This window comes from Aedes aegypti, chromosome 1, assembly GCF_002204515.2.
Source record: "Aedes aegypti strain LVP_AGWG chromosome 1, AaegL5.0 Primary Assembly, whole genome shotgun sequence".
NCBI classification, from domain to species: Eukaryota; Metazoa; Arthropoda; class Insecta; order Diptera; family Culicidae; genus Aedes; species Aedes aegypti.
Window position 1 is genome coordinate 310,346,236 of NC_035107.1, and position 24,215 is coordinate 310,370,450.

A 24,215-nucleotide genomic window follows, 5' to 3' on the forward strand; every position below is an offset into this window, starting at 1 on the left:
CGTTGGTTCACTGGGTCAGATCGAGTATAATGACCATAAATTCGTTTTTTATGAACATTCAATCAACAAGTTGATATAAATCTGTTTCCAATTCAACTTGTTTTTGAAGAGTCGACTTTGTATTCAAAAGTAAATCGGAAAATGTAAAGCTTCAATCTTGTGTATTTTTTCAATACTTGGAACCGATCCCCAAAAAGTATTTTTTTTCTTCTAGACAGGCAAATTAGGCTGTCTAACTTCTGCATTTTGAAAAACCACCTCAGAACTGATCAAAAGAAAACATTTTAAGAGTATTGGCCATGTAGAAAAGATAATTATCAATATTTCCTAAGTTCGAAATCTCCCCAAGGCTTACAGAAAAGTCACCAGGCTTGTTATCATTTCCTTCTTTTTTCTGTCGTTTTGTCCTAAATGGGAAAAAGCCTGCTTTTCAGTACAGTGCTTTTATGAGCTAATTAACAACTATTTAGAACTTTTTTGCTAATTAATCATTTTTTGCATGTGTATATTGTGTGGCCGATACGAAGATACTCTTTGCTATGTCCAGGAAAGTCAATCCGAAGAGACCCTCACCCTGTAGAATTCTAACCCACGACCCTCGGCTTGGTTTTGCTGAACAGTTACACGTTTAAGGTTACGGCTCCCTGGGACTTGTCATCTAGGAGGCCAATATCCTTGAAACAATTCCTACGATCATGGTAGAGTAAGCTTTTGAAAATTAAACAGTGTACACCCAAGTATGCCAGTATGAATGAAAAATAAAATTTACTTATTTGGGACCGGTTCCACGGAGAATTGAAATAACACCCAAGACCAAAGTTGGTCTCATTATCTAATTTAGTTATCACATGACATCCGTACTAGAAACTACACAGTACCAAAAAATAATGTGATTTACGTCTTTTGAGATGCACATAAAAGAAGCGAGCCGAATGATGTAAATTTGTGTCGAATTTCAAATACGTTAGTGTCTGATTCGGGAAATGTCGATCACAGTTCAATTGTTTTCATGTCCTTTAACATTTAAAATTACATTTTTTGTTCAATACATCTTTAAGGACACATTTTTGTGTCGTTCAATCACTTACATCATGTGTCATTCAGTCATAACCAGAATCACGTCCAGAGTAATTTTCATTTTTTTTAAGAGTGTATGAACAGAAGTTGACTTTGAGTGGGATCATGCACATCATTTTGCCTGGATAGTTTTTTATGCGAAATCAAAAATCAAGCAAATTTTTCTACCGATAGTAAGCTCCTAAGTTTACGATGTTTTCGTTGATATAGAGGAATTCCATGGCAGACAGTAAGTGGGACTCAATGCCAATTTCTTTTGGAATCTCTGACTACATTTTCTCAAACCTTTGGTGAATTCACTCACAGTTTTCAGAACATTTTTCCAGGGAGCATATCTGATTTGAATTTCGACAGATACATGTGTTTAGTAGCGATCATTTAAAATCAATTTCGGCTATCGAATCCAATCTTTTAAAATACCATTATGAGCTCTGAAGATACCTATTGGCAGTTTTTTTTAAATATACAGAATTTCTGCGAATTTATCGCAGATTTCTAGGGAAATCTTTCAACGAACCGGCGGAAATCATTCAATTCTTTTAACTTTTATTTTTTTATTTTTAGAAAGTCCTTAAAATAGCTAGCTGATGTTATGAAATTTTTTACAGATTTTTCTGACAGTGGTAAACTTGCATATAAATTGACTAAAATTGAGAAAAAAATGCATTTTCAACAAAAACTTGTTGCGTAGTGATTCAAAAGTTGTTGGCGCACTCTAAGGGTTTAACCTTTACAGTACTGGGTGCAAAAATTGAATTTTTAAAATTCTGTAGCTTCCAATCTATCGATAGATTTTGATGAAATTTTTAATTCGGTGATAATTTTGCTTTTGCACTTAAGTCCAAATGTGTTATGGGTAGATTATGATCTTGTGCTATTGTCGTGTAACGGCTTGATAAACATTAATTTTCGCACAGATATAAATCTTCTCATATACTTCCTTTTCTGTTTGATCCTACGACCCAACCGGAGTATAGCCCTCCTCTCAACTTTGTGTTTTACAAGCTCTTTCAAACCAATGACCTGAGAGCTTTCTTTGCAAATTCACCTTTTGTCGTATTTGTATGCAATATTGTCCAAACTAAAACAATTGATACATTCTGCCAAGCAAATCAATTTCACACTTATTTTATCAAATTATTGATAAGGTTTCTTGAATTTCCACATCATTTCCATTTCTATATACCCCAGATGGCCCAACAAATTTGAACTTAAGTCCAAATGCATCTCTGAATTCGAAATTGTCAATACATGAATCAAAAATATAACTCAAAATCGATTGGATCTTGTATGCAACATGATTGATGTTGTTTGCAACACGTTGCTAAATTCGATGTTTTCAGCACATGTATTTATCCAATTCGGCAAGCGTTGTTGTATTAATGTACAATTCGTGTTGAAAAAATCTTAATTTTCCAACTTGTTGCATAAATAACTATTTCAATTCTGCAATAAGCACAACAGTTAAATTTCTAACCAATTTCAAGTAGTTACTGACAAAGGTCAAAAAATCAATAATTTTTAAATCATCTATTTTTGATTTTTTTCGGTATCAAATGTGATACCGACCCCATAAAAATATTATCGCTTCCGAATCAATCAATAATCGATTGTTTGTATATTGCACCTTTTTTTTGTTTCCAGAACGAAAACGTGGTCGCCAGACGTATACGCGGTACCAAACGCTGGAACTGGAGAAGGAGTTTCACTTTAATCGCTACCTTACCAGGCGGCGGAGGATCGAGATCGCACATGCCCTGTGTTTGACGGAGCGCCAAATCAAAATCTGGTTCCAGAATCGGCGAATGAAGTGGAAAAAGGAAAACAAGACTAAGGGCGAACCGGGATCGGGTGACGAGAACGACATGACACCGCCACAGTCTCCTGCGTAAATCGGTACTCTCGGTGTCCATCTACCGGCCAATATAGCTTGAATGAATGATGTTAGTGACTTTTGTAACATTGAATTTTCTCCTTCAGTTTAGGTAAATCACAGCCCACGTTTTAAATTTCATGTCAAAAACAAATACCATATTTGTTGGATACTATTCGACACTTGTACACTTAAATTGCAGATCAGAACAACTACGAATAAGAATCTAAGAGATTTTGGAAAACAAAAATTTGTTATACCCATTGAGCGTACTTTAGTAACAAAAAATCAACACAAATTACCTTCGTAGTAGACAGTTTGCGACAGACACAACCCAATGGTGAATAATTTATTATGCTAGCAAAACGAAAAAAAAGCAAACAACTCATGTGACCTCAAAACTAATGTTAATTTAGAAATACATGATCCAAGAATTCAAAAATCTGATAACAGATTGATGGAAACAGAAAGTAAGTAAAAATGTGCAATGCGAAGAAAATCTTTTATCCATTTTAGATAAAAGGTACATATTTGTGGAAGGATAAATAGATATTCTAATAATATACGTACAAAAGTGCTTCAATATTCATACACAAGGTATTTCCTGACGGTCGACCCAGAAAATAAAAAAAATATTCGGACACTCGCATTATTCGGAAACCCATTTCGTGTTAGTACTCGAGATAATCACACATCATAAAAATAATCCATTTTGCTATTGATTTCTGTTTCCACCATAATTTCTCCAAACAACAACAGTAGAGAGGATGTTTGAACCTCAGCAAGAGGTATAGAGCAGAAGAGAGATAATACCCAAACAAACTATACCAAAGGCAATAGAATAATTTAATTATTGCAGTTCATTTTCATTCTGCATCCATTTATTATTTAATGAATATCTCACTTGGAGGCAGCAATCGTAATTTATTTGAATATTTCATTGTTGTTACTCATTCGTACGTGCCCATAAACTCTATGAAACAATATTGGAGGACCGATTTCTCGTCATCTGTATAATAGTTTACAGGAAAGCAGTCATGACTCCAGTGATGAGAGTTCTATTTTCACCTTGAGTTGGATAAGTACATGAATTGGAACAATCAGGCGCTGCTAGTAATTTGATAAAAATCAAAATCGATCGAACACAACACACACATATATACGAAAATGAGGTATACGACTCTTGTAGAATATTGATAGTATGGAAAAAATATTTAGAAATATTTTCAATAAACCTGCTACACATTGTCATCCAAAATTCAGTTTGGCAGATAAAAACTGGTTATAGTAAATCAATACCATGTGCGATTGCATTTATTGGGAAAATTGAAGGAAAATAGGACACTTAAGCAAAATAATGTGATTGTTCTGTTGTGTTGCCTGCTATTTTGGAAGACAGGCAAATAACAAAAAAAAAACAGAAGAGATGCATCAAAATTTAGAGATGAAACCGAAAATACGTAAACAAAACAAGGTGAGTCGAATATTTATAATTTATACAAGTCTAATTCACTGATGAAAATAGAATATACGTAAGAGGAAACTCATGACATTAGCCTTTAAGGATTGTGTAATTACTGAAAATACAGATAGTATGAAAGATGCAAGTCCCAAAAATTTTAAGTAACTAGACAGTAAAAACAACAACAAATGATGATGATAACGATGTACGTAAAATATATATTTAACCATAAACGGTAAGGGATAAACTTCAGCAGTAAGACATATATTAAATAAAAAAAATTATCTCGTTAAAAAGGCAACACAAATATGTTATGAGTACATGAGATCCCAAGATATTTGATTATGAGATAATACACTGTAATAAAATTTGTAAATACCAAATCCTCACAGAATGGAAAAATAATAAACAGAATGATAAAATTGAAAGCGATGCGTTGTGTCCCACGTTATTGGCCGCATATCGGCAAATATTCGACAGCCGTTTTTCGTCGATTCTAATCGGAGCAGTTCATCGAGTTGCACACATTAAAACTATTTGGCACCACAAACACATCAACCGACCCAGGGTCCTACATGTCCTTGTAGTTGTGGCTCAAGAGTGAGAGGTCACTAGTCCCAAAATTATAGATTTCAACTCTTCACTCAAAATATGCACAACTGGGGGCCATTATGAAGTGGGATCTATCCAAGTTTGTGCCCGCCTAATCGTGCTTTTTTTCTATCATGCTTCCTCCTGTGCACCAACGCATCACCACTCTATACACAAAATACGACAACCACGCTAGGACCCGGTAGAAAGCATAAGCAACATAAACACCTCAACATGCGGAATCGAAAGAGGAATTGACAAGCGACGCGTGCTCGGTCCTTCCATGCATGATTTCGTGCCGCATGGGGTTGCCAGGGTATTCCAAGTTTTCAAAGCTGAAGAAAATCAACCGAAAGAAACACTTACAACGACGACCAAATCGATCTAGGCTTCGCATGCCACGATCACTTGTTACCGAAAGCACATGCTTCGATGAAACCTATATCTCTCTCGTTTCGATTCTGGTCAATTCGTATCGTGTCTCTCACTTCTCCTGTACGAGGAAGCCCGGCCCTTTTGTATAGCCTTTTCAAGTGCCAGAAGCACTTCAGATGCTGTAGTGTTTTTCAGAAAATACCGCAACAACAACAACGCACAGTAAATTTTTTGTGACATCTCCTTAATGTTCTATTCACAAGTGAAACTCTGGCTCTGTGTTTTAATTTTGACTATTGCCGTAAACATTTCCCACAAACTTAGCGATATTCAAGAAAGTGCAACGATTTATGGTATTTGTCCCAAGTTGAAGTGTTCTTGTTATTAATTTTCTTTGGAAAAGTGAACGCGTGGTGACGAAAGGCTATCTTCAAATCGAATGGTTCCATCGAACCAAGACTCGTAATTTCACAGCCCATCACCAGCATCATCTTTGCCGACGCCGCCGAAGCTTGCAAAATCACATCAAATTACTGCTATCTACTAATATCGATCGTTTCGAGCAGTTTGGAGCTAAAAACTAATTTTTGTTACTTCTGTTCAGTGATTTGAAAAATTAGACGCACCTTGCAGATTTCTGAAATCAAAACACAGCTCCAAATTGGAATATTAAACGTACAGCAGAGGTAAATTGACGATAACTGGTGCGAGTCAATCTTGAATACATATCCGTTCGTTCATTTATTTGCAGTTGTTTGACGTATATCGTTGGTAACTGGTAAGTACCGTATTTTTCTACAATTATTGTAGTGGAAAAAAAATTAGCGGTTTATTCCTAAATTAAAAAGCTTTTGATATAACGAATAAATCAAATCCGTCAAAAACTCTTATTTTCATGTTTTAGTTATAATTATTTGATAACTTCTAGCTCATTTATAATAAAAGTTCATTTAAGGTAATAATTCGACAAGAACAATATTTACAGAATTTTGATTTTAACACAAGTATAGATTTCTTTTTTAAAACCGTCGGACACATTTGAAAAAGTGAAATAACATTACCACATGCATTCGAATGATCAGAGTTGTACCGCAGGGTTGGCAAAGCATCATGAACAAGGTTGATACTTTATTTTCCTGCCATGGACAGCCATCATCGCCCGATGACGACAAACGAACCATTTTGAGCGGAGTTCATATTTACAAATACTGCGCGTATAAATGACATTTTAATTAGCCTGACTGGAGGCCGCAAACAGTGTCCATTTTTTATCTCCAGTATCAAGTTGCAATTAAAAAGACATTATGGTGCACAAGCGATTTTCTTTTCCCCACACATTCGCTTCGTGCGTATCATTCAATCTCCTATGCTTATTATCCCTACCACCTTTCTCCCCGCTGCTTGGACAAGCGGGATCATGAGACACCATCCTGGGAGATGGTTCCGTAATTTTTCCATATGGTTTGATAAATTTTACAAAGTTTCTTATTCTGATTTTGTAGTTCAATTCTGTAAAATTTATCTTCATACTATTTTGCATTTTTGAGTTATCAAGAGTAAGATAGCATGTATTCATAAAACATACCCTCGAGCTCATTGTATTTATCTTCTTGGCATTACATCCCAACTCTAACGGAACCTGCTCCTTAGCAAAGGGTTCAATCAACTAAGATTACCTTTTTTTTTACTAAAAATTATCGAAAATTTTAATTGCTTCCTATCTTTCTAGCTCTAGTTTTGTTTCTAATATCTTCAACTTGAATAAGACTTCCAGATGGTATATAGTGTTGGCTATAATGTGAAAAATAAACAGCTCAAAATTTTCAGGAGAACAAGCTTATTTTTTAATAAAAATAGCACGGGTTGTGTGTCAAAATTCGATTCATGAACGGATATAGAGATCAACATAATGCTTTCAGAGTCATGTTTGTTAAACACTCGAACGTGATCGGAAAATGTCTTCCTGGAAATATTACAAATAATACATAATAAATACCAATTAAATATAAGCAAATACAAATTAAAGAACAATAATAAGGACTATTCATTTTATATAGTGGACACCTTGTTTATGCTATTTCTTTTTTATTTATTAATGAAATCGTTATCGTTTTTTCTGTGCACCGTTCAACTACTTTTTCACGATATTATGAAAATATGAGATCTTACAGAATGCTTCTGGTTCAAGAACGAATTTTTTTTTTCAGAAACTCCTAAGAAAAGCTGTTCTTTGGAATTAAGCACTATTTTTCGCTTAACAAAAATCCCAATTTTTATTAACATTATTCTTTACGATTCTACTGAAGGTAGAGCTTCAAACCACCGATAATATTCCTCCAATCTCTGGCACTAGGTCACATTAGTGATTAGTCTATTTATGGCCTAATTTGCTCGAATGCCATCCTTTTACTCCCAGCAAAAAAAGTAAAGTAAACTCATAAACAAAATTGGTTTAGATTACTAAATTAACTGAATTTGTATAATAGAGTGCAAAATTGTGACTTTAATTCGCATTCTAAAGTATGAATTTTACTTCTTATGGCCGTTTTTTTAATCTCATACTTTTAAAAACCATGTTCGCATATCTACCGATCTACAACAAATTGTAAATGTTTTTCTCCAAATATTTGCTGTCATTACAGCAGTGTTGCCAATTTTGATGATTTTTTTTCTCTTTTGTGCTTTACAAATGACGTGAGGACTAAATAGGAGTCTATGAAGTCGTTGGTCATTTTTCATATAAATACTCTATTATTACTTTCGTCAAAACGTACTTGAAATCTAATAACACTTTTCATTTTGATCTATCAAATTTAAAAAAAATGTTGATAGCCTTAAAAATGGATCATACCAAATATGCTCCTTAATTTTGTGAAAATAATTATTTTGATAGCTTTTTTATTATTACAACAGCGTACAATATTAGTCGAACGATGTACAGAAAAATAATTTCGATTTCATTGATAAACTGAAAAGATATAGCATGCACAAGGTGTCCACTAAAATGAACAGCGCAGGGCAGTGAGTTCAAAGTAATAGAAATCCTTTGGTTTTGCACAAAAATTAGCATAATTTCTGTATAAGGTAAATGAAGTGCTTCTTTTTAAATCAATATTAACTATGTGGAGAGTTTTATCAGTTTGAAATCGCGAACTGCAAATTAATCATGGCTGCCAAAATAAATGGCGAGCTTTTTACCCTTAATCAAATTGCCCGTTGCACGGTGACGTCATCATAAAATCGCTCTCTTTCCCTCCTTCGGGAAATCTGAAAACAACGGTGCCAGTAGCTGTCAAAGTTGACAGGTACCGGCACCATTGTTTTCAAGTTTTGTTGAAGAGCGAAAGAGAAAGAATGTCGCCGTGAAATGCCTTATAGTCCAATGTCGTTCTACGCCTACTTGTCCCATGTTCTATGTAAACCTTATGCACCGCGGGAGAAATATGCGAAGAACGGCAGTAAAGCCCTGTTAAATTAAAAAAAAAAAAAAACAATTTTAAAACCAATTTTTAAGTGATTTTCGTTTAAGTCCAAAAAACATGTTTTTCCGCTTTTGAGATTTTGTCACACTTTTTGGTTTAAACTCAAATTTTGAGTGTATTTTGCTTTCCGTGTTTTTCCCAAAATGTCAGATAGAAACAACCACAGTGTTAGCACATTTCAATATGTAAAACCCCTGTGGAAATTTGTCGGTGAATTAAACGTCATACTTGATTAAAAGTTTCAAGGTTCCATTTGGGACCAATGTCTATTTTGAAGTATTTTTTTAGTGTTTTTTTATCACAATCAATTTTAGTGCTGCATTTATTTCAAAAACAATTTTCTATATAAAATTTGCAGTCCTAGAATGCTTGCTGAATTTTGATTCTCTCGATATTCATGGAGAGGAAACGTCCATTTACAACGTTATCCTAAAATCAGTAATTTAAATAAATTGTCCTCTTTCATTCCCTTGAAATGCGTGGCAGTAGCGGTGAACGCGCAGCAATTCAGCAAGTGGTCTGGTTGAGAATCGTGGGTTCAAACCCCACTGGTAGGAGATTTTGTTGGGTTTGAAGGTAGAAGTTTTGTTGACTTCCTAGGGCATAGAATATCTTTGTACACTTGCAAAAATTATCAGTAGGCAAGCTGAGAAGAAGGCTCTATCTTAGTTGGGACGTAACGCTAGAAAGGAGAAGAATGCAATTTGGTTTCTTCAGTCAAGTATTTTGGAACAATTTGTACTACATTTAGTTCAGTTTCACATTTTCTCAGTTCTGCTTTGACATTCTTTATATATCTTCCACAGACACCTATGCCCTATTAATGAAATAAATTGCGTTTTATGGCACTTAATAACAGTAAACAACTTTGACCTTCTTTTAGCAAACAAATATTTTTCCATCAAGTTTCCAAAACTAAACATTTACAAAGCGTATCATCACATTTTCAACGAGACTTCAAACTAAGTTAGCAAAAGTCCCACATTGCCCACCCTTTCTTCCTCCGTCTTCTTCTGAGTGAAATTAACAAACTCGAGGTGTTTTGTTTTAAAGCATGTAGTGAAGATGATGCAATTGAGAAATACGTTGAAATCATGAGTTACAAACGATGGTGTCAAATTGAAGTCAGTCTTCCGCAGTATCGAATGCGCTGTTAGAAAAAAATCAAGTAAGCATCCCGAGGAGGAAAGAATAACTCGCCTATAACTTATGCATACCATATTTTGGTATCATACCACAACTAGGTATTGTTCAGTTATCAATACCTCATTTTGGTATTATAATGATATTTGAAAAAAATGTTTAAAACAATTAAAAATACTTCATTTTGGTATTTGACAGCTATTGAGGACTATGGGGCCCAGATAGCCGTAGCGGTAAACGCGCAGCTATTCAGCATGACCATGCTGAGGGTCGTGGGTTCGAATCCCGCTGGTCGAGGATATTTTCGTAAAGGAAATTTTCTCGATTCCCAGGGCATAGAGTATCATCGTACCTGCCACACGATATACACATGCAAAAATGGTCAATCGGCAAAGAAAGCTCTCAGTTAATAACTGTGGAAGTGCTCATAAGAACACTAATCTGAGAAGCAGGCTTTGTCCCAGTTGGGACGTAACGCCAGAAAGAAGAAGCTATTGAGGACTGCTGGAGGTATTGAACTAGTAATGAAAAATTTCACTTTTGTATGAAAATCCATCAAGTATTATTTAGGTATTACAATACCTGATCTAATTATCAGCTTGGTATTTGTAGGACATGCAGAAGGTATTATTTGAGGTATTTTACCCCTTATGCAGGGCTCATTCATACCTCATTCAGGTTGTTTGTATTGGAAATTATCTGGTATGGAATACCTCAATTTGGTATTCAGTAGTTATTTTCTTCTGCTCGGGATGTCAAGTAAAATTCATACATGCAATGTAAACCGCAAGTCATGCAAACTCTGTAATTTTACACACACTTAAAAGGATTCGCCGAGAACCCAACAGCTGATATCTCGGTAATAATTTGACGATTCTCGGTAAAACTTTTATTTGATTGCTTGAAATCTCGGTAAAATAAGTATCTAGATTCGGCATTGAAAATTACCGAATTCTCAGCTGTTGGGTTCTCGGCGAAAAGTTTTGCTGAGGTCGGTGAAATAATTTAAGTGTGCAGAGTTCTGTTGGATTTCATGTTGAATAATTGAAGTTTACATTACACGTGATGGAAATCTACATGGCTTATTATGTGGGTTATCAAAATCAAAATAGTTTACACGTTATGATTGGACCGCGTGCCTTACCCGTTATCATATGTTGTGGAATCACTCAACAGATTCACGCTTAAAAAATGTTAATCTAAACGTGTGGACTATTTTCAGTTTGAGTTCTCCAGGATTTCGCGGAACACTGTTTTTAAACTATTCGCACTACGTGTACTGCCTAAATATTTATTTTTGTAAGTATTTCAATTAATTTTATAATATTTGGAGCAGTATTGCTTGAGATTTTTCATGCGTTTGTTGTCAATCACGCAACTCAGCAGTCAAAAAATCATTGATGAGTTGGCTCACCTTTTTGACTAATTGTCTCGTATTTCCACAGTTTACTCGCACAAGGCAATAATTTCTTGTTAGTCTGGTAGAATTATAGTAATCCTTTATTACGTAAACAACAACATTCGGGCTTGATAAGTTTTTGACAGGTTTTGTAACTGAATCATTTTTTACGGGTTGAGTTGATTGAGTTATTTTGCATCAAAATCTCAAGCGTGAGATTTGCGAAGCAGATCTCTAATGAGTTTGCTCTCACGGGAGAGCGTATTAATTGGGATTTGAGTGTAAGTCTATCAACACTGATTTGGAGTGAAGATTCCTTACTTGAGTAGCATTTGAACCACCATGACATTCATAACTAAATACTAATTTGAGTTAGAAATCCTAAAAAAATAAAATCTTGCCCCACTACTACTTGTGCTTTGTCAAAACACAATTCGCTAGGATACATTCAGAGTGCCAAACGGTTTTGCCGCCTAAAACAACTATCTGCCTCTGTGTGTACGGTGGACATTTTTCTATTCAATATATTTTTTTTTCTATTTTTTTCGTACATCTCACAGGATCGAGTATCTTGACGAATGGACAAATAAGTACATAGAACTGTTTATGGCGTAACTGTTCCATATGGAAAAAGTAGGGGTCGACCCATTTCGCATAAAGACGTTTCGCATAATGACATTTGGTATAATAGACGTTTCGCATACAGCAGTTTCATACAAGAACAGGTAGCATTTCAAAGAAGGCATCGGCATTGAGAAAATAACGGGTGTCCTCTCATACAGATGTTCATAGTTTTCTAGTACATTTCCGCATGTGATATTTATTTGGCACCACTGCAAAAAATATAAATTTGAACATGTTTTAAGTTTTGTGGTAATAACGATTTAAAGTTCATATAGAGACTGTTATTCCTTTATTTTTTAACAAGATGCTACTCTAATTTTATATTTTTTCCACAACATTTATAAACAAAATTAGTTAACTTTCATATAAAATATGGACAAAACGATTTCTTATATTTATCAGGGAGAGATGAAACTGAAAAGTATCAGCATACTTTGTGCATGTAAGTGCAAGTAGTGATACTTTTCTGGCCTTTTGGCAATATTTGTTGTATGAGCAAGTTATTGAATAATATATTACAGTTTTCAGGACAACTTCAAAACAATGCCGTAATTTAAAAACGTCCCTAAATATATTAGTTTAAATAGATCACTTTCTCACATTTTCTCCATCAAAAGTGATTTTAATGTTAAAAATTGAATGAAATCTACCGTAGGAATGATGGTCTTTATTTTCGAAGACAACTCTATATCTTGTAAACGTGAGTTCTAGAATTTGAACATGCTCGCTAAACTCTTACAATTTCGGTACTTATGAAAATATTTAATAACGAATGAATTCCTAGAATTCCACCTCCCTTAGCCGAGTGGTTAGAGTCCACGGCTACAAAGCAAAGCCATGCTGAAGGTGTCTGGGTTCGATTCCCGATCGGTCCAGGATCTTTTCGTAATGGAAATTTCCTTGACTTCCCTGGACATAGAGTATAATCTTACCTGCCACACGATATACGAATGCAAAATGGCAACATTGGCAAAGAAAGCTCTCAGTTAATAATTGTGGAAGTGCTCATGAGAACACTAAGCTGAGACGCAGGCTTTGTCTCAGTGAGAACGTTAATGTCAAGAAGAAGAAGAATTCCGCAACAAACGTCTAAATTTCCTATGGAATTTTAGAACTTCACGAAGATTAGCCCGTATCTACCCAGCAAATGGAAAATTTTCAAATTGCTGTCATATCATCAATTCTTGACGGTTTGTCTTCTTTTAGGTTGGAATGGAATCGTCTGAATGTCTTGTTTTTCGAGGATCATTAGAGGTTTTGGGAACGTCCGCCGGTTCGGAGTTATTACGGTGGGTCACTGTGTCAAGACGGGTAAAAATGATCCTTCCTTCCTTTCCATCCAACTTTTGACCGGCTAATTAATATAAAACTGACATCATTTCAATTAATTTTCATAGTTTTGACTTCAGGCGTCATGTAATAACTAAATATTATGTGATCATTAAATATTAACGATTATTAACCAATATTCCCTAAGCTCGAAATTTTCCTATTTTGTATACAAAATCTGGTAGAGATGGGCAAAACGGCTCTTTTTAGTGAGCGTATTCGATCCGAATAACTGACTTTGATTAATCGGATCTTTTGAACGGTTCAGTTGCTCAGCGACTCGTAAATAAAAAGCAAACTGAACCGAGCGAATGGATCCAACGGTTCATTCCGTGTATCGCGACTCGCGTAGTCGTGTGTCATGTATTGTACGATCTTTTGCTTCCTCACTCTTCGTACATCCTTCTTTAGAAACTCACGATTCGACCGGACACGAACACGATGTTCGGCCGATTTCCCTTACACGAACCAAACGAGTGATACAAAACTACGCGTTTTGCCGTGCAGGTGGGTACTTTCTCTCTTTATCTTTCGTTTGCCTGGCGGAGAAAATTTGTCTGGCTATGCTGAGAGAACGGAGCAGCAGCAAACTGTGCTTGCATGTGTATGCCATGTATATTCAGGTCGCGCAAATCAAAACACGTGCTAAACGTTATAATAAAGCCGAGATACGGACGATAGAGATAAGGAGAAAAGAATCAGTTCGTTCTTTTTACAGGTCACATATTCACCCTTATTGATTGATTGATTTGACTTTATTAACGAGATTTTTAGCCCTGGGCTAGTTCATCTCGGGACCAACGGCTTTACTTCCCTTCCGAAGGAAGTCGTCACTATAACTTTTTACGTCATAAGTGACTATGTCGGGGATGGGATTCGATCCCAGGTCCTCGGCGTGAGAGGCGAGTGTTCTAACCACATTCACCCTTATTCTTGTTTACGTACGAATGCGCTTTCGATCGAAAACCCTTTCGCATTCTCGTTTACACCAGCAAAATCAAATGGGCAATGGATTCGAATTAATAGGATTCGATCGAAAGTTGGATCCGTCGTAAACAAGAATGAGGGTGATTATCTGATCCGTTGTATGACTGCTGATCGAATGAACCGACTTTCGCAAAAAAAAGCCACGGATCACTCGTTTAAATGAGTGATTCGGTTCTTTTGAACGGTTCCGATTCAGATTGCCTATTTCTACAACTAAGTCACTAGACCTGCCATACAGGTAGACAATATCCTTCAAATGATTCTCCACGACCATGTCTGGATTTAGCTTTTGAAAATACACAATTTTGACAGTTGAGCAGGTGAAAATAAAAGTTTCGAGTCGGTATTGATTGGTACTCTATTTGTAAGAAATGAAATAAATGATCACTGATGCAATCGATTTTACGGTATATCATTTTATTATTTAGAAATTTTCCCCAAATGCTGTCTTCTGGTTCACGGACACCTGTTTACAATGAGAGATTATTAAAACGTCAGAAATGTAGTACAAGATAGTTTTATGACAACCAGACCCAGATAGACATCTGTCAACAACATCCCAAGGACCAGTCGGAATCGCAATGTATTTAAAAGTACTAAAAATACTCATATCCTTTCAATGTTCAGAAGCATATTCAAATGATTTAAAATTTATCATAACGCATTAAGCTTGACTGTAAATTTATACGTGAAAATATTTTCTGGTATCCTAATGATTTTGACGCGATTGTGATCAAACGGTATGTTTCCCAAAATTGCCTGTTCCATTTAGCTAAATATGATTATTTTTCAAAAGCTTTTTAATTCATCTCCATGTGCCTATTTTTTCCTCAGAAAAAAAGATCATCCACTAGTTGGTAACATGTTCAGGTCCGGTTAAACTTTTTTCGATTTGTTTTCATTTCCTAGCACTCCAATGAGAATTTTCCGCGTTGACTTTATGTGTGTTTTTTTTTCTGCTGCTGCCACCAGAGCTTTTCACCGTTCGTCCCTATTTATCTCGTGCAGGTCTCTCGAGCGATATCCAAAGCGGAAAACTTTCTTCTGAAACATTTTTCTCGTTACATTCTGGCCACTGCGCTCTTCTCGGTAGCTTCTGATGCTACGACTCACAGTCAATGTTGGATGCGGATGGTTCTGGTTCTGACATTCCCATCGTCGTCATCCCACTATTGAGATGGCGAACTCACTGAGCGTAACCGACCCGGACCATACCAGCGTTAACGATATATATAGGAAGAGAAAAGGTGAAGCGAGAAAAAATGAGTCAAGCAAGAAGATGACTTTTTTCACTCCATCCGCTGCCTCCGGTATACTCACTGGGAGTGGAAAAGTGCAAAATAAAATATACACCCAGCCCCAACAGCATTAATCCGAATGACATTTTCAGTTTTTCGCTTTCCGTTCTTTTCAATCCATCAATGTCAAGAGAAAAAATGTTACTATGTATTTTCTATAATATAGAATAATTCTTTTGCCTTGGTTTTCCCTTCGATCAAATTTTTTCCAACCATGGTTGGGCATTTGGAATGAAGGAAAAATCTTCATCACCCTCTTCTAGAGCAAACCCACGGCGGAGTTATCCATCCATCCATCCATCCATCCATCTATCCAACCATCTATTCATCCACCCATCGCCCATCGTTTCGCCTGTCGTAATGTACAATGATAACAAAATTCGAGTCCCTCGATGGCGTCTGAGGCTGAAGGCATTTTCTGTGACGGAAATCCATCAACTTGAACGGAGGGTCCTGTCCTGTGCGTGTCAGTATATTTAACTGCCGAGGAAACCAATCACAGGCAATTCCGTCCGCCACACAGGGCTTGTTCGTCATCACCCCTAAGGAAAATACAATGCGAGAGTTTTCTTTTGGGTTTAGTGACGAGTGATTTTCATTAGCTACGTTCCTGAATAAATAATGATTGAGATAGCGCGCGAAGGCCGCACTCACGGTGAGCAAAGTTTTCAAACCCCTGTATTTTGAGGCTGATTCGTACAATAGAAAGCTAGAATTTGCCTATCAAATATCACCGTTTTGAGGAGGTGGTTTCTAACAACAAGCTGGAAAAGGATTTCGTTAATTGAAATAATTGTGGAAATGATTAATATTAAAACTCTCACAGTTGATTATAATAAACACCATTGTCACCACCTTCAAATAATGGCCGTAAACGATAGGGTAAACGTATTCCTAGGAGCAAACTGTTTTATATGTAATTATTTTTTCGTGAAGTTTTGAATTCTTCCATTTTAATCTTCCTGTAAGAACGTTTCGCTCTTACATCGGATGCAAAACAATACTTTCTTAAAACATCAAAGACCACCTTCCAACTGTTAAAACCAACAGAATCATTGCCGATTGATTCATTGGAACGGATTTGAATAACTGTTTTGTGAAAGTTCGAATGAATATCGAATTGGTAAATATTTTATTTTATTTTTTGTATTGATAACAAAAACGTTGAAAGTCTAGTGTACCAATATTTATGTGGAGCCTCTTGTAGCTAGTTTTTTATTTAATTTCCACATCGTACTTGCTTGTTTTTATTGCCGCACTGGCACATACATTACGGATGAAAAGAAAAACAAATATAAAATTGTAAAAAACCGAGATATTGGTCGATAAACTTCTATGTAATATGTTTCTAGAATGTACGATGCAGAAATGATGCAATCGAATAATATCCATGGAATTTAATTATAAAGCTATTCAAAGCAATCATTTTGCTTAAATATATAGTTCCTTTGCAACTACCATATCTAGGTGGTCTGTGTTATTAGAAAACACTATCATCCTAATTTGGTAAAACAAATTGAGATTTTTTACAGGTGAGTTGATTTCACATGCTTATAGAGAAAAAAATACACCTTTTCAATTTACTTAACCTAACTTAACCTAAATATCCCGGGTAGAGGTGAATAACGAAAAAAAGGTAAAATAAGAACAAATTTTGCAATCATATATAGTTTAACCATTATTATGTTATAAATATGTGACATTAAATATCTTATCAATAGCAAATATACTATCATAGCAAAATTTGTTTTTGATGTGTTATATTTAAAATTTATGTAATAACTAATCAATAACAAAATATACTATCATGGTAAAATTTGTTCTTTGTACAACGATACTTAAAAACATTAAATATCTAAAGAATAACAAAAATCGCCATCATAGTAATTATGTCATTATTTTGATATTTGAAAACTTTATTTAAATAATTCATGACAACAAACCAATATCAAATTTTGCCATAATAGCTCGTTTTACTGTTTATATGATATTCATTAAAGATTCAAAAAGCAAATGTTTTTTAGCAGGAAAGCTAAAAGTTTATTTTTTAATCATGCTAAATTTAGATATTAAAGTCAAAGAACTAAAAGTATCGTTATGTTGATCTACTCGTGAATAGCTTATTTAGTTATAATTTTGTTATCAATATCAAAATAATAACATATTTTGTTATTTATGGTTGTATTTATTTTTGCTATTATTTTGTTATTACAATGGCAAGATATGTTATGATTTAGTTATTGTGCCATACAAAGTCAGTTATTATTTTTGTTATTTTATCTCTTATTTCAAACAAATAAAGAACAAATTTTGCTATTCAAACATTCTATTTCAATGGTAAATTTTGTTATTCTTTTGCTATTCTCCTCTACCCGGGATATAACGCATTAATCGTGCCAATAGAAGATTGCAACGATTTTTGCCTGAAATTATTGTTTTATTTGACATTTGTTCCAATGATTCAACATTGGTATCTCATTGGTACTCTACCAGGGAAGAAGCTTCAGAATCATTTTCAAAATTTTATTTTGAATTCTCTGCAGAGCTTTCTTCCTGGTATTACAACAGCTAGTCCGTATTGGTACAGCATACAACGTGGCTGGCCTGAAACTTTGTTTAAATATCAAAAGCTTGTTCTTAAGACAAAGTTTTGATTTTCTATTAATAAGGGGATAGAGACATTTTACATTTTTATTATTACATTTGGCTTGAATGCCCTCAATGTGATTTTTGAAAGTTAAATTCTTATCTAGCATGAGCCCTGGATACTAAACTTCATCTGACCAATTTATTGGAACTCCTCTCATCGTGACAACATGTTTACTTGAAGGTTTCAAATAAAGAGCTTTTGGTTTATGTGGGAATATTATTAGTTGAGTTTTGGAAACATTAGGAGAAATCTTCCATTTTTGAAAGTATGAAGAAAAAATATCCAAACTTTTTTGCAATCGACTACAGATGACACGCAGACTTCGTCCTTTGGTGGAGAGGCCTGTGTCATCCGCAAACAAGGATTTTTGACATCCCTGGGGTAACTCAGGTAAGACAGATGTGAAAATATTGTATAATATTGGTCTCAAAATGCTGCCTTGGGGAACACCAGCTCTTACAGGAAGTCTATCAGACCTGGAGTTCTGATAATTAACCTGAAGTGTACGATTTGACAGATAACTTTGAATTATTCTAACAAAGTATGTTGGAAAATTAAAGTTTTTTTTTTAATTTTACGATCAAATCTTCATGCCAGACACTGTCGAATGCTTTTTCTATGTCTAGAAGAGCAAGACCAGTAGAATAGCTTTCAGATTTGTTAGAACGGATCAAATTTGTTACACGTAAAAGTTGATGAGTGGTCGAATGTCCATGGCGGAATCCGAACTGTTCATGGGCAAAAATTTAATTTTCGTTGATGTGGACCATCATTCTGTTAAAAATAACCTTTTCAAAAAGTTTACTGATGGAGGAAAGCAAACTGATTGGACGATAGCTAGAAGCTATAATGACAGTTTCAACTTTTGGGTGTATGTAATTGGCACATTCTAGTCTGTGTCCTTTCTTGTAGATTGGGCATATGAGGCCATCCAACCAGCCGGTAGGCAATTCTTCGTCCTCCCATACCTTCAGAAGTACTCGGTGGATCGACTGATAAAGCTGCTCACTTCCGTGCTTGAGAAGATTGACCGGGATCTCGTCTTTCACAGCAGCCTTAGAGTTTTTCAGTTCGCAGATAGCCTTTTTAACCTTTCTTATGGTCGGTGGGTCCACATTACGCGACAAATTATGGGTGAAATTATGGAAAAACCCACGTGCTCGGCTGGGATTTGAACCCAGGTCTCTTGTATGCTAGACGAGCGCTTTATCAACTAAGCTACCGACCCACTTGGTGACCCAATAACTGAGTTGGTTACAAGTTTAGAATTCAAACTCCCATGCGGATTGGATTACCGAACAGCTCAATATAAGCGTCGATTCACTTTTTTTATGGTAAGGGTAGTAAGGAAGATATGGGAGATTGGATTTTCAAAAACTTTTAAATTTCTGGATAGTTTTGGTCCCTACCAACCAAGGGAACTAATTGTCGGTAAAATACACTTCGTATCGTATGCTTTGCGTTGTTATTATGACACCAAATCGCCATTTTTTTGTCAAACGTTTTAACTGTCATCTATAGAGCTTTGAAGTTGAAAAGTATTGCGAGTTTGACGGTACCATTTCCGGCAGAATTTTTCTCTTCGTCATGAAACTCCTCTACAGATTAGCCTACGCAACATTTTTTTCTTCATAGATATTGATTTCCTAGTGTTAAAAGTCCGCATTCAAACACTAAAATCACGTTGCTGAATTAGGCATTGCAGTGATTAAACTTGATCTTCGTCAAAACATGTTTAAAAGAGCATTATTCAAAAAGATTTTGAGAAATTTCTTTTCAATGTCAGATCTATAGTTTGTCACAAGAATTCAAAATTGTTATAGCGGTTGGTTATCAGTTGGATATACTAAGAACACTCAATCCCTGGATCAATTGCGTTGGATGGCTTTGCTGTTGAGCAACTCAATCATTTCGAAACAGTAACGACACCAAAGCTATCAACTTCAACGAGCCTTAGATCTCAATGGTCATTTAATGCTACCTACTGCAGCGAAGGGATATGTTGCATAAATTCAATGAATGAACATCGACGGACTTATGGTTAGGTGCAACGCGACAACGATGGAAAGCTTTTCAGCGGGAAGACGTTTTTACAACCGCCAACGCCAGAAAGGGAAAACAGTGAGAATGAAAAAAGGCATTCATATAAATAAATAAATCGGCAGCACTTTAACTAAATGAGTTTCATATTAAATTTAACGATGTGGCAGTTTTTCAAAAAATGAGTAAAATAAAAACGGAGCAGCAGCACCAGCAGAAGCAGTGTCAGAAACTGGGAGGTGCAGTCAATAATAATGATGAGCCACGAGCAAGCAAGGCAGTGGGACGCGTTGGAGGAGCGCACTTCGAAAGAAGTGTATCTGCTGCAAACGGCATAGGCAAAATTTATTGATGGCAGCTTATTCGTTCTCTCCCGCTCAGACCGTCGCAGAAGCTGAGACACGCTAGTGAAAAATAAGCCAAACGTCTGGCTCTGGTCTCAAACCCGACTGCCACCGAAGCAAACTCAGTTAGAAATGTGTATATGATTATTATCATCAAAAGTAAATATTGTTTTGATTTGAGACGATTTATTTGTCCATAAATTAAAGCGACTTAAGCCATATGTACGTGTGATGACTGAAATTCTGATTTATTGAAGAGAATTTCTTCCGACCTTGGAAACGATCGATCATTAGTTTAAGAACATGCTGCTTCCTGACCTTGTACGTATTTTTGCATTAAGTTTTGCAAACGAAGGTAAAGTGCAAGAACACCTTTGTGGGCGAAAAATTCCAATGAATCCTTTATGGATTGCGGCTCAACTTTTGTTTCGGCTACAATCCTTTGCGAATTACCAATTCCGACCGAAGGAAAACCTTGACCAGTATCCATTGTGTCCAGTGTCCATTTGAAAGGGAGCATGGAAAAGGGATGACCATCTTCCATATTTAAATTAGACCATAAATTGTTCTTTTCTGACTTCAGGCTACCCATGTCTTGCTCCTTTTGACACGCTTTGCCTGTTATGTGGTCACACTAATAAATCAAATTTCAAGGACTCGTCTAGCGGAACAATGATTGTTGTGTGTCAAAATGTTTGCTGGACTATGATTGACAGTTTTGACTCCGATCGCCGGAAGATGGCTCGGTATTCGAATGATAACTAAACGAAGAAGTTCAACCTTCAGTTCAGACCAGTTGGTTGCTACAAAAACGAACCTTTCTAATGTTCATTTGCTAGACGGTATTAAATTCGGTGGTGCCATGTGCCGGAAATTAAAAGTTACGTTGTATGAAATGTTCTCGTATATTACGCCAAAATGAATCATGCAAGTAGTGCTCTCGAGATTTGAACACATGGATACCAAAGTAGCTTTAGACGCTGAAAGGCGCAACGCAGCAGAGTAACGTCAAAGAGTGCAATATTGTGGTTGCAAACCGAGAACAACTCAGCCAGCATGCATGGATTTCAGTATACGAACATAGTGATGGTAAATGATATCCTTTTCATATGCATATAAGACCCTGCAGCAACATATTAGTATGCACCAGGAGACAACCGCTAGGGATTGCGATTGAACCACATGCTCGCTTGAAAGATGCGAAAGTTAGCGTGGTTTGTTTGTAGAATGCTTGTCGTATGACACAATGCTTGACGATAGTTTTGCTTCGTGGTAAAAAATATTGGATTTTGTGATTATAGTTTCAATTAAAATATTTCCTTCAAAAATGTTACAGCATTTTATCAATTTTATTATTGTTCGATTTTATTTTGCTCCATTATATCACACTTGATTGCAACACGATTTTCATTGCACCACAGTAATTGAATGGTTTTCATACATGTTACATTGGAAGAAAAACCTATCCTTATTTTCCTAGTACACTTGATCTAATTATTTCGTGATTTTATTTGATTCACTCGATTTCTGACTTGTTTCAGACAGATTTCAATAAATGTAAACTGTGGTAAGAAAATCCATCTTCATTATCACGCTTTGCCATACCACGCCAAAAATCTATTGGCCCGTGATATAATCGAGTAACTACTTTATATGAATGCTTGAGTTTTAAACAACATATTCTTCTATTATGAGGCATTACAATTAGAATTGGACAAAGTTATTTTTACAATCGTGTATCGTACAGCAAGTTTTTTTTTCGGAGACATATTCTTGTGTTACCATTTAATTGATATTTGGCATTTTATTTTTTAAGATTAAATACAAGCTTTGATTATTTTATTACCCTCCACTCCCAACCAAAATTAAATTTCGTTATATGTACGTTACATGTACGAAATCTCATTTTACGAAATGAATATTTTAAAAAAATAATGAGCAAGTTTAAGTGTTATGAAAATTCTGCATAGTTCATAAATTGCTTTTGTCGTGGGAACAAAAAAAACATTTTTTGGCAAAACATAGACTAAAATTCATTGTTGAATATGCTCCTAAGAATTGAAGGATATTCTCATATCTTTGTTACAGGTCATCTGTGATGATGTGTATTTATGAATATGGTAAAAACATCGAAAAATCAAACCGCTTCATTACTATGCACAGTAGCACCAAAATGCCTTCATCTTCCTCTGGTAATTCAAGGCAGCAAACCAACAGTCACCATCCCAACCACCAATGGGAATCAGGAAGAAAGCATTAGAGAAAGCCATCCCATTGCGATGGAAGAAAGTTGTCGAATGGTTTCATTAGAAACAGCAGCAGGAACGATGCGAACGACAGTAGATTCCATAAAGCAACAGAAGAAAAAAAACAGAAATTTCGGAATGGGATGGAAAATCCACACAATACGACTGTGCGGGAAGAAAAATGGTGGAACAAAATACACTTAAAATGTATACAATGGTTGATGGCTTATCATTCATCATCCCTTGTTTGATTGATGCTTCTGTCACCCACGCATTTTCATTTTCCGTTTTCTTTTTCTTCCTGTCTGTCGGCCCGGGCTATCACTGGTAGGGCATTTCCATCCCCTGATTCCTTTTTCCGGAAAAACAATTCAGTCTCTAGGGACGACGGGAAAATATATTTTGTTTTTTTTCTGAGCTGGGCTTGTTTCATTCAACATTTCATCCAATCGAAGGAAAATCATTCAGTTTTAATTTTTTCTACGATATTTGAATATAAACCATTAAAAAATGACAAATGAGTCTAAGACAGCGTCCATTTAATACATAACGCTAAATTTGGCAATTTTCGACCCCTTCCCCCTTCCGTAACGCCTTTTGTATGAAAAATTGAAATTTTGGTATGAGTCGTAACGCTTGAGCCTTCCCCCTAAAGCTTTACGTCATTTGTGGACGGTACCTAAATTGTAGATATATACCGTCAAACGGGGTAGCTTTCAACACTTTTCCAATTTAAATCATGTTGCGGAATCAAAATATTCATCCACCATTCAAAAGTTAATTGTTTTGAAGTCTCGATAACACGGAGGAATCATACAGGATGATTCATTTTATATGTTTTCTGATGAGTTATACTTAACTGAGGCCTTAAGTGTCCGTAATATGAATCGAAACGGTACTCAAATTATCGCCAGAATCTCCTGTTCTATACCTAAAGACAATAACCGATCTAATTATTAAAAATTATTTGAATCCATGCCACAGAAAACGTAAATTCGGTTAAATGTCGATGTGTTGCATGTTTCACCCCTGTTGCAAGTTACTCCGTTTGACGGCAACAAAAACGAAATGAAAAATTACAAAGCTTCATGGATAATTTTAAGAGCGTTTTTTTTTTTTGTAACTAAGTGGACATACCAGTTTTCACAGACTTTTACTGTAAAAAAGATATGATTCCATGGCTTTAAACCACAGATTTTTGATCTGAAACATATGTACATATCCTACAATGTATAAAACACACGCAAGCATTTAATTTTGTGTTTTTTTCTCTGTGTGTGACATGTGAAACTCTG

General features: G+C 35.6%; 2 protein-coding genes across 6 annotated transcripts in view; both read left to right on the forward strand.

Annotated features, from left to right (window-relative positions):
* Window positions 1-4,840, forward strand: part of LOC5572676 (homeotic protein antennapedia) — a 248,158-nt gene extending 243,318 nt beyond the window's left edge. For all 5 annotated transcript variants that reach the window (XM_021838506.1, XM_021838505.1, XM_021838510.1 and 2 more), the window contains one exon: window positions 2,722-4,840. In XM_021838506.1, coding sequence (XP_021694198.1) covers window positions 2,722-2,969 — 248 coding nt within the window. In that variant the 3' untranslated portion in view covers window positions 2,970-4,840. The remainder of the gene's footprint in view (window positions 1-2,721) is intronic.
* A 767-nt stretch (window positions 4,841-5,607) lies between these two features.
* LOC5572675 (homeotic protein Sex combs reduced) overlaps window positions 5,608-24,215 on the forward strand; it is a 155,522-nt gene continuing 136,914 nt past the window's right edge. The window contains exons 1-2 of the mRNA XM_021838513.1: window positions 5,608-6,064; window positions 6,130-6,156. The gene's annotated coding sequence lies outside the window, so the exon portion shown is untranslated. The remainder of the gene's footprint in view (window positions 6,065-6,129; window positions 6,157-24,215) is intronic.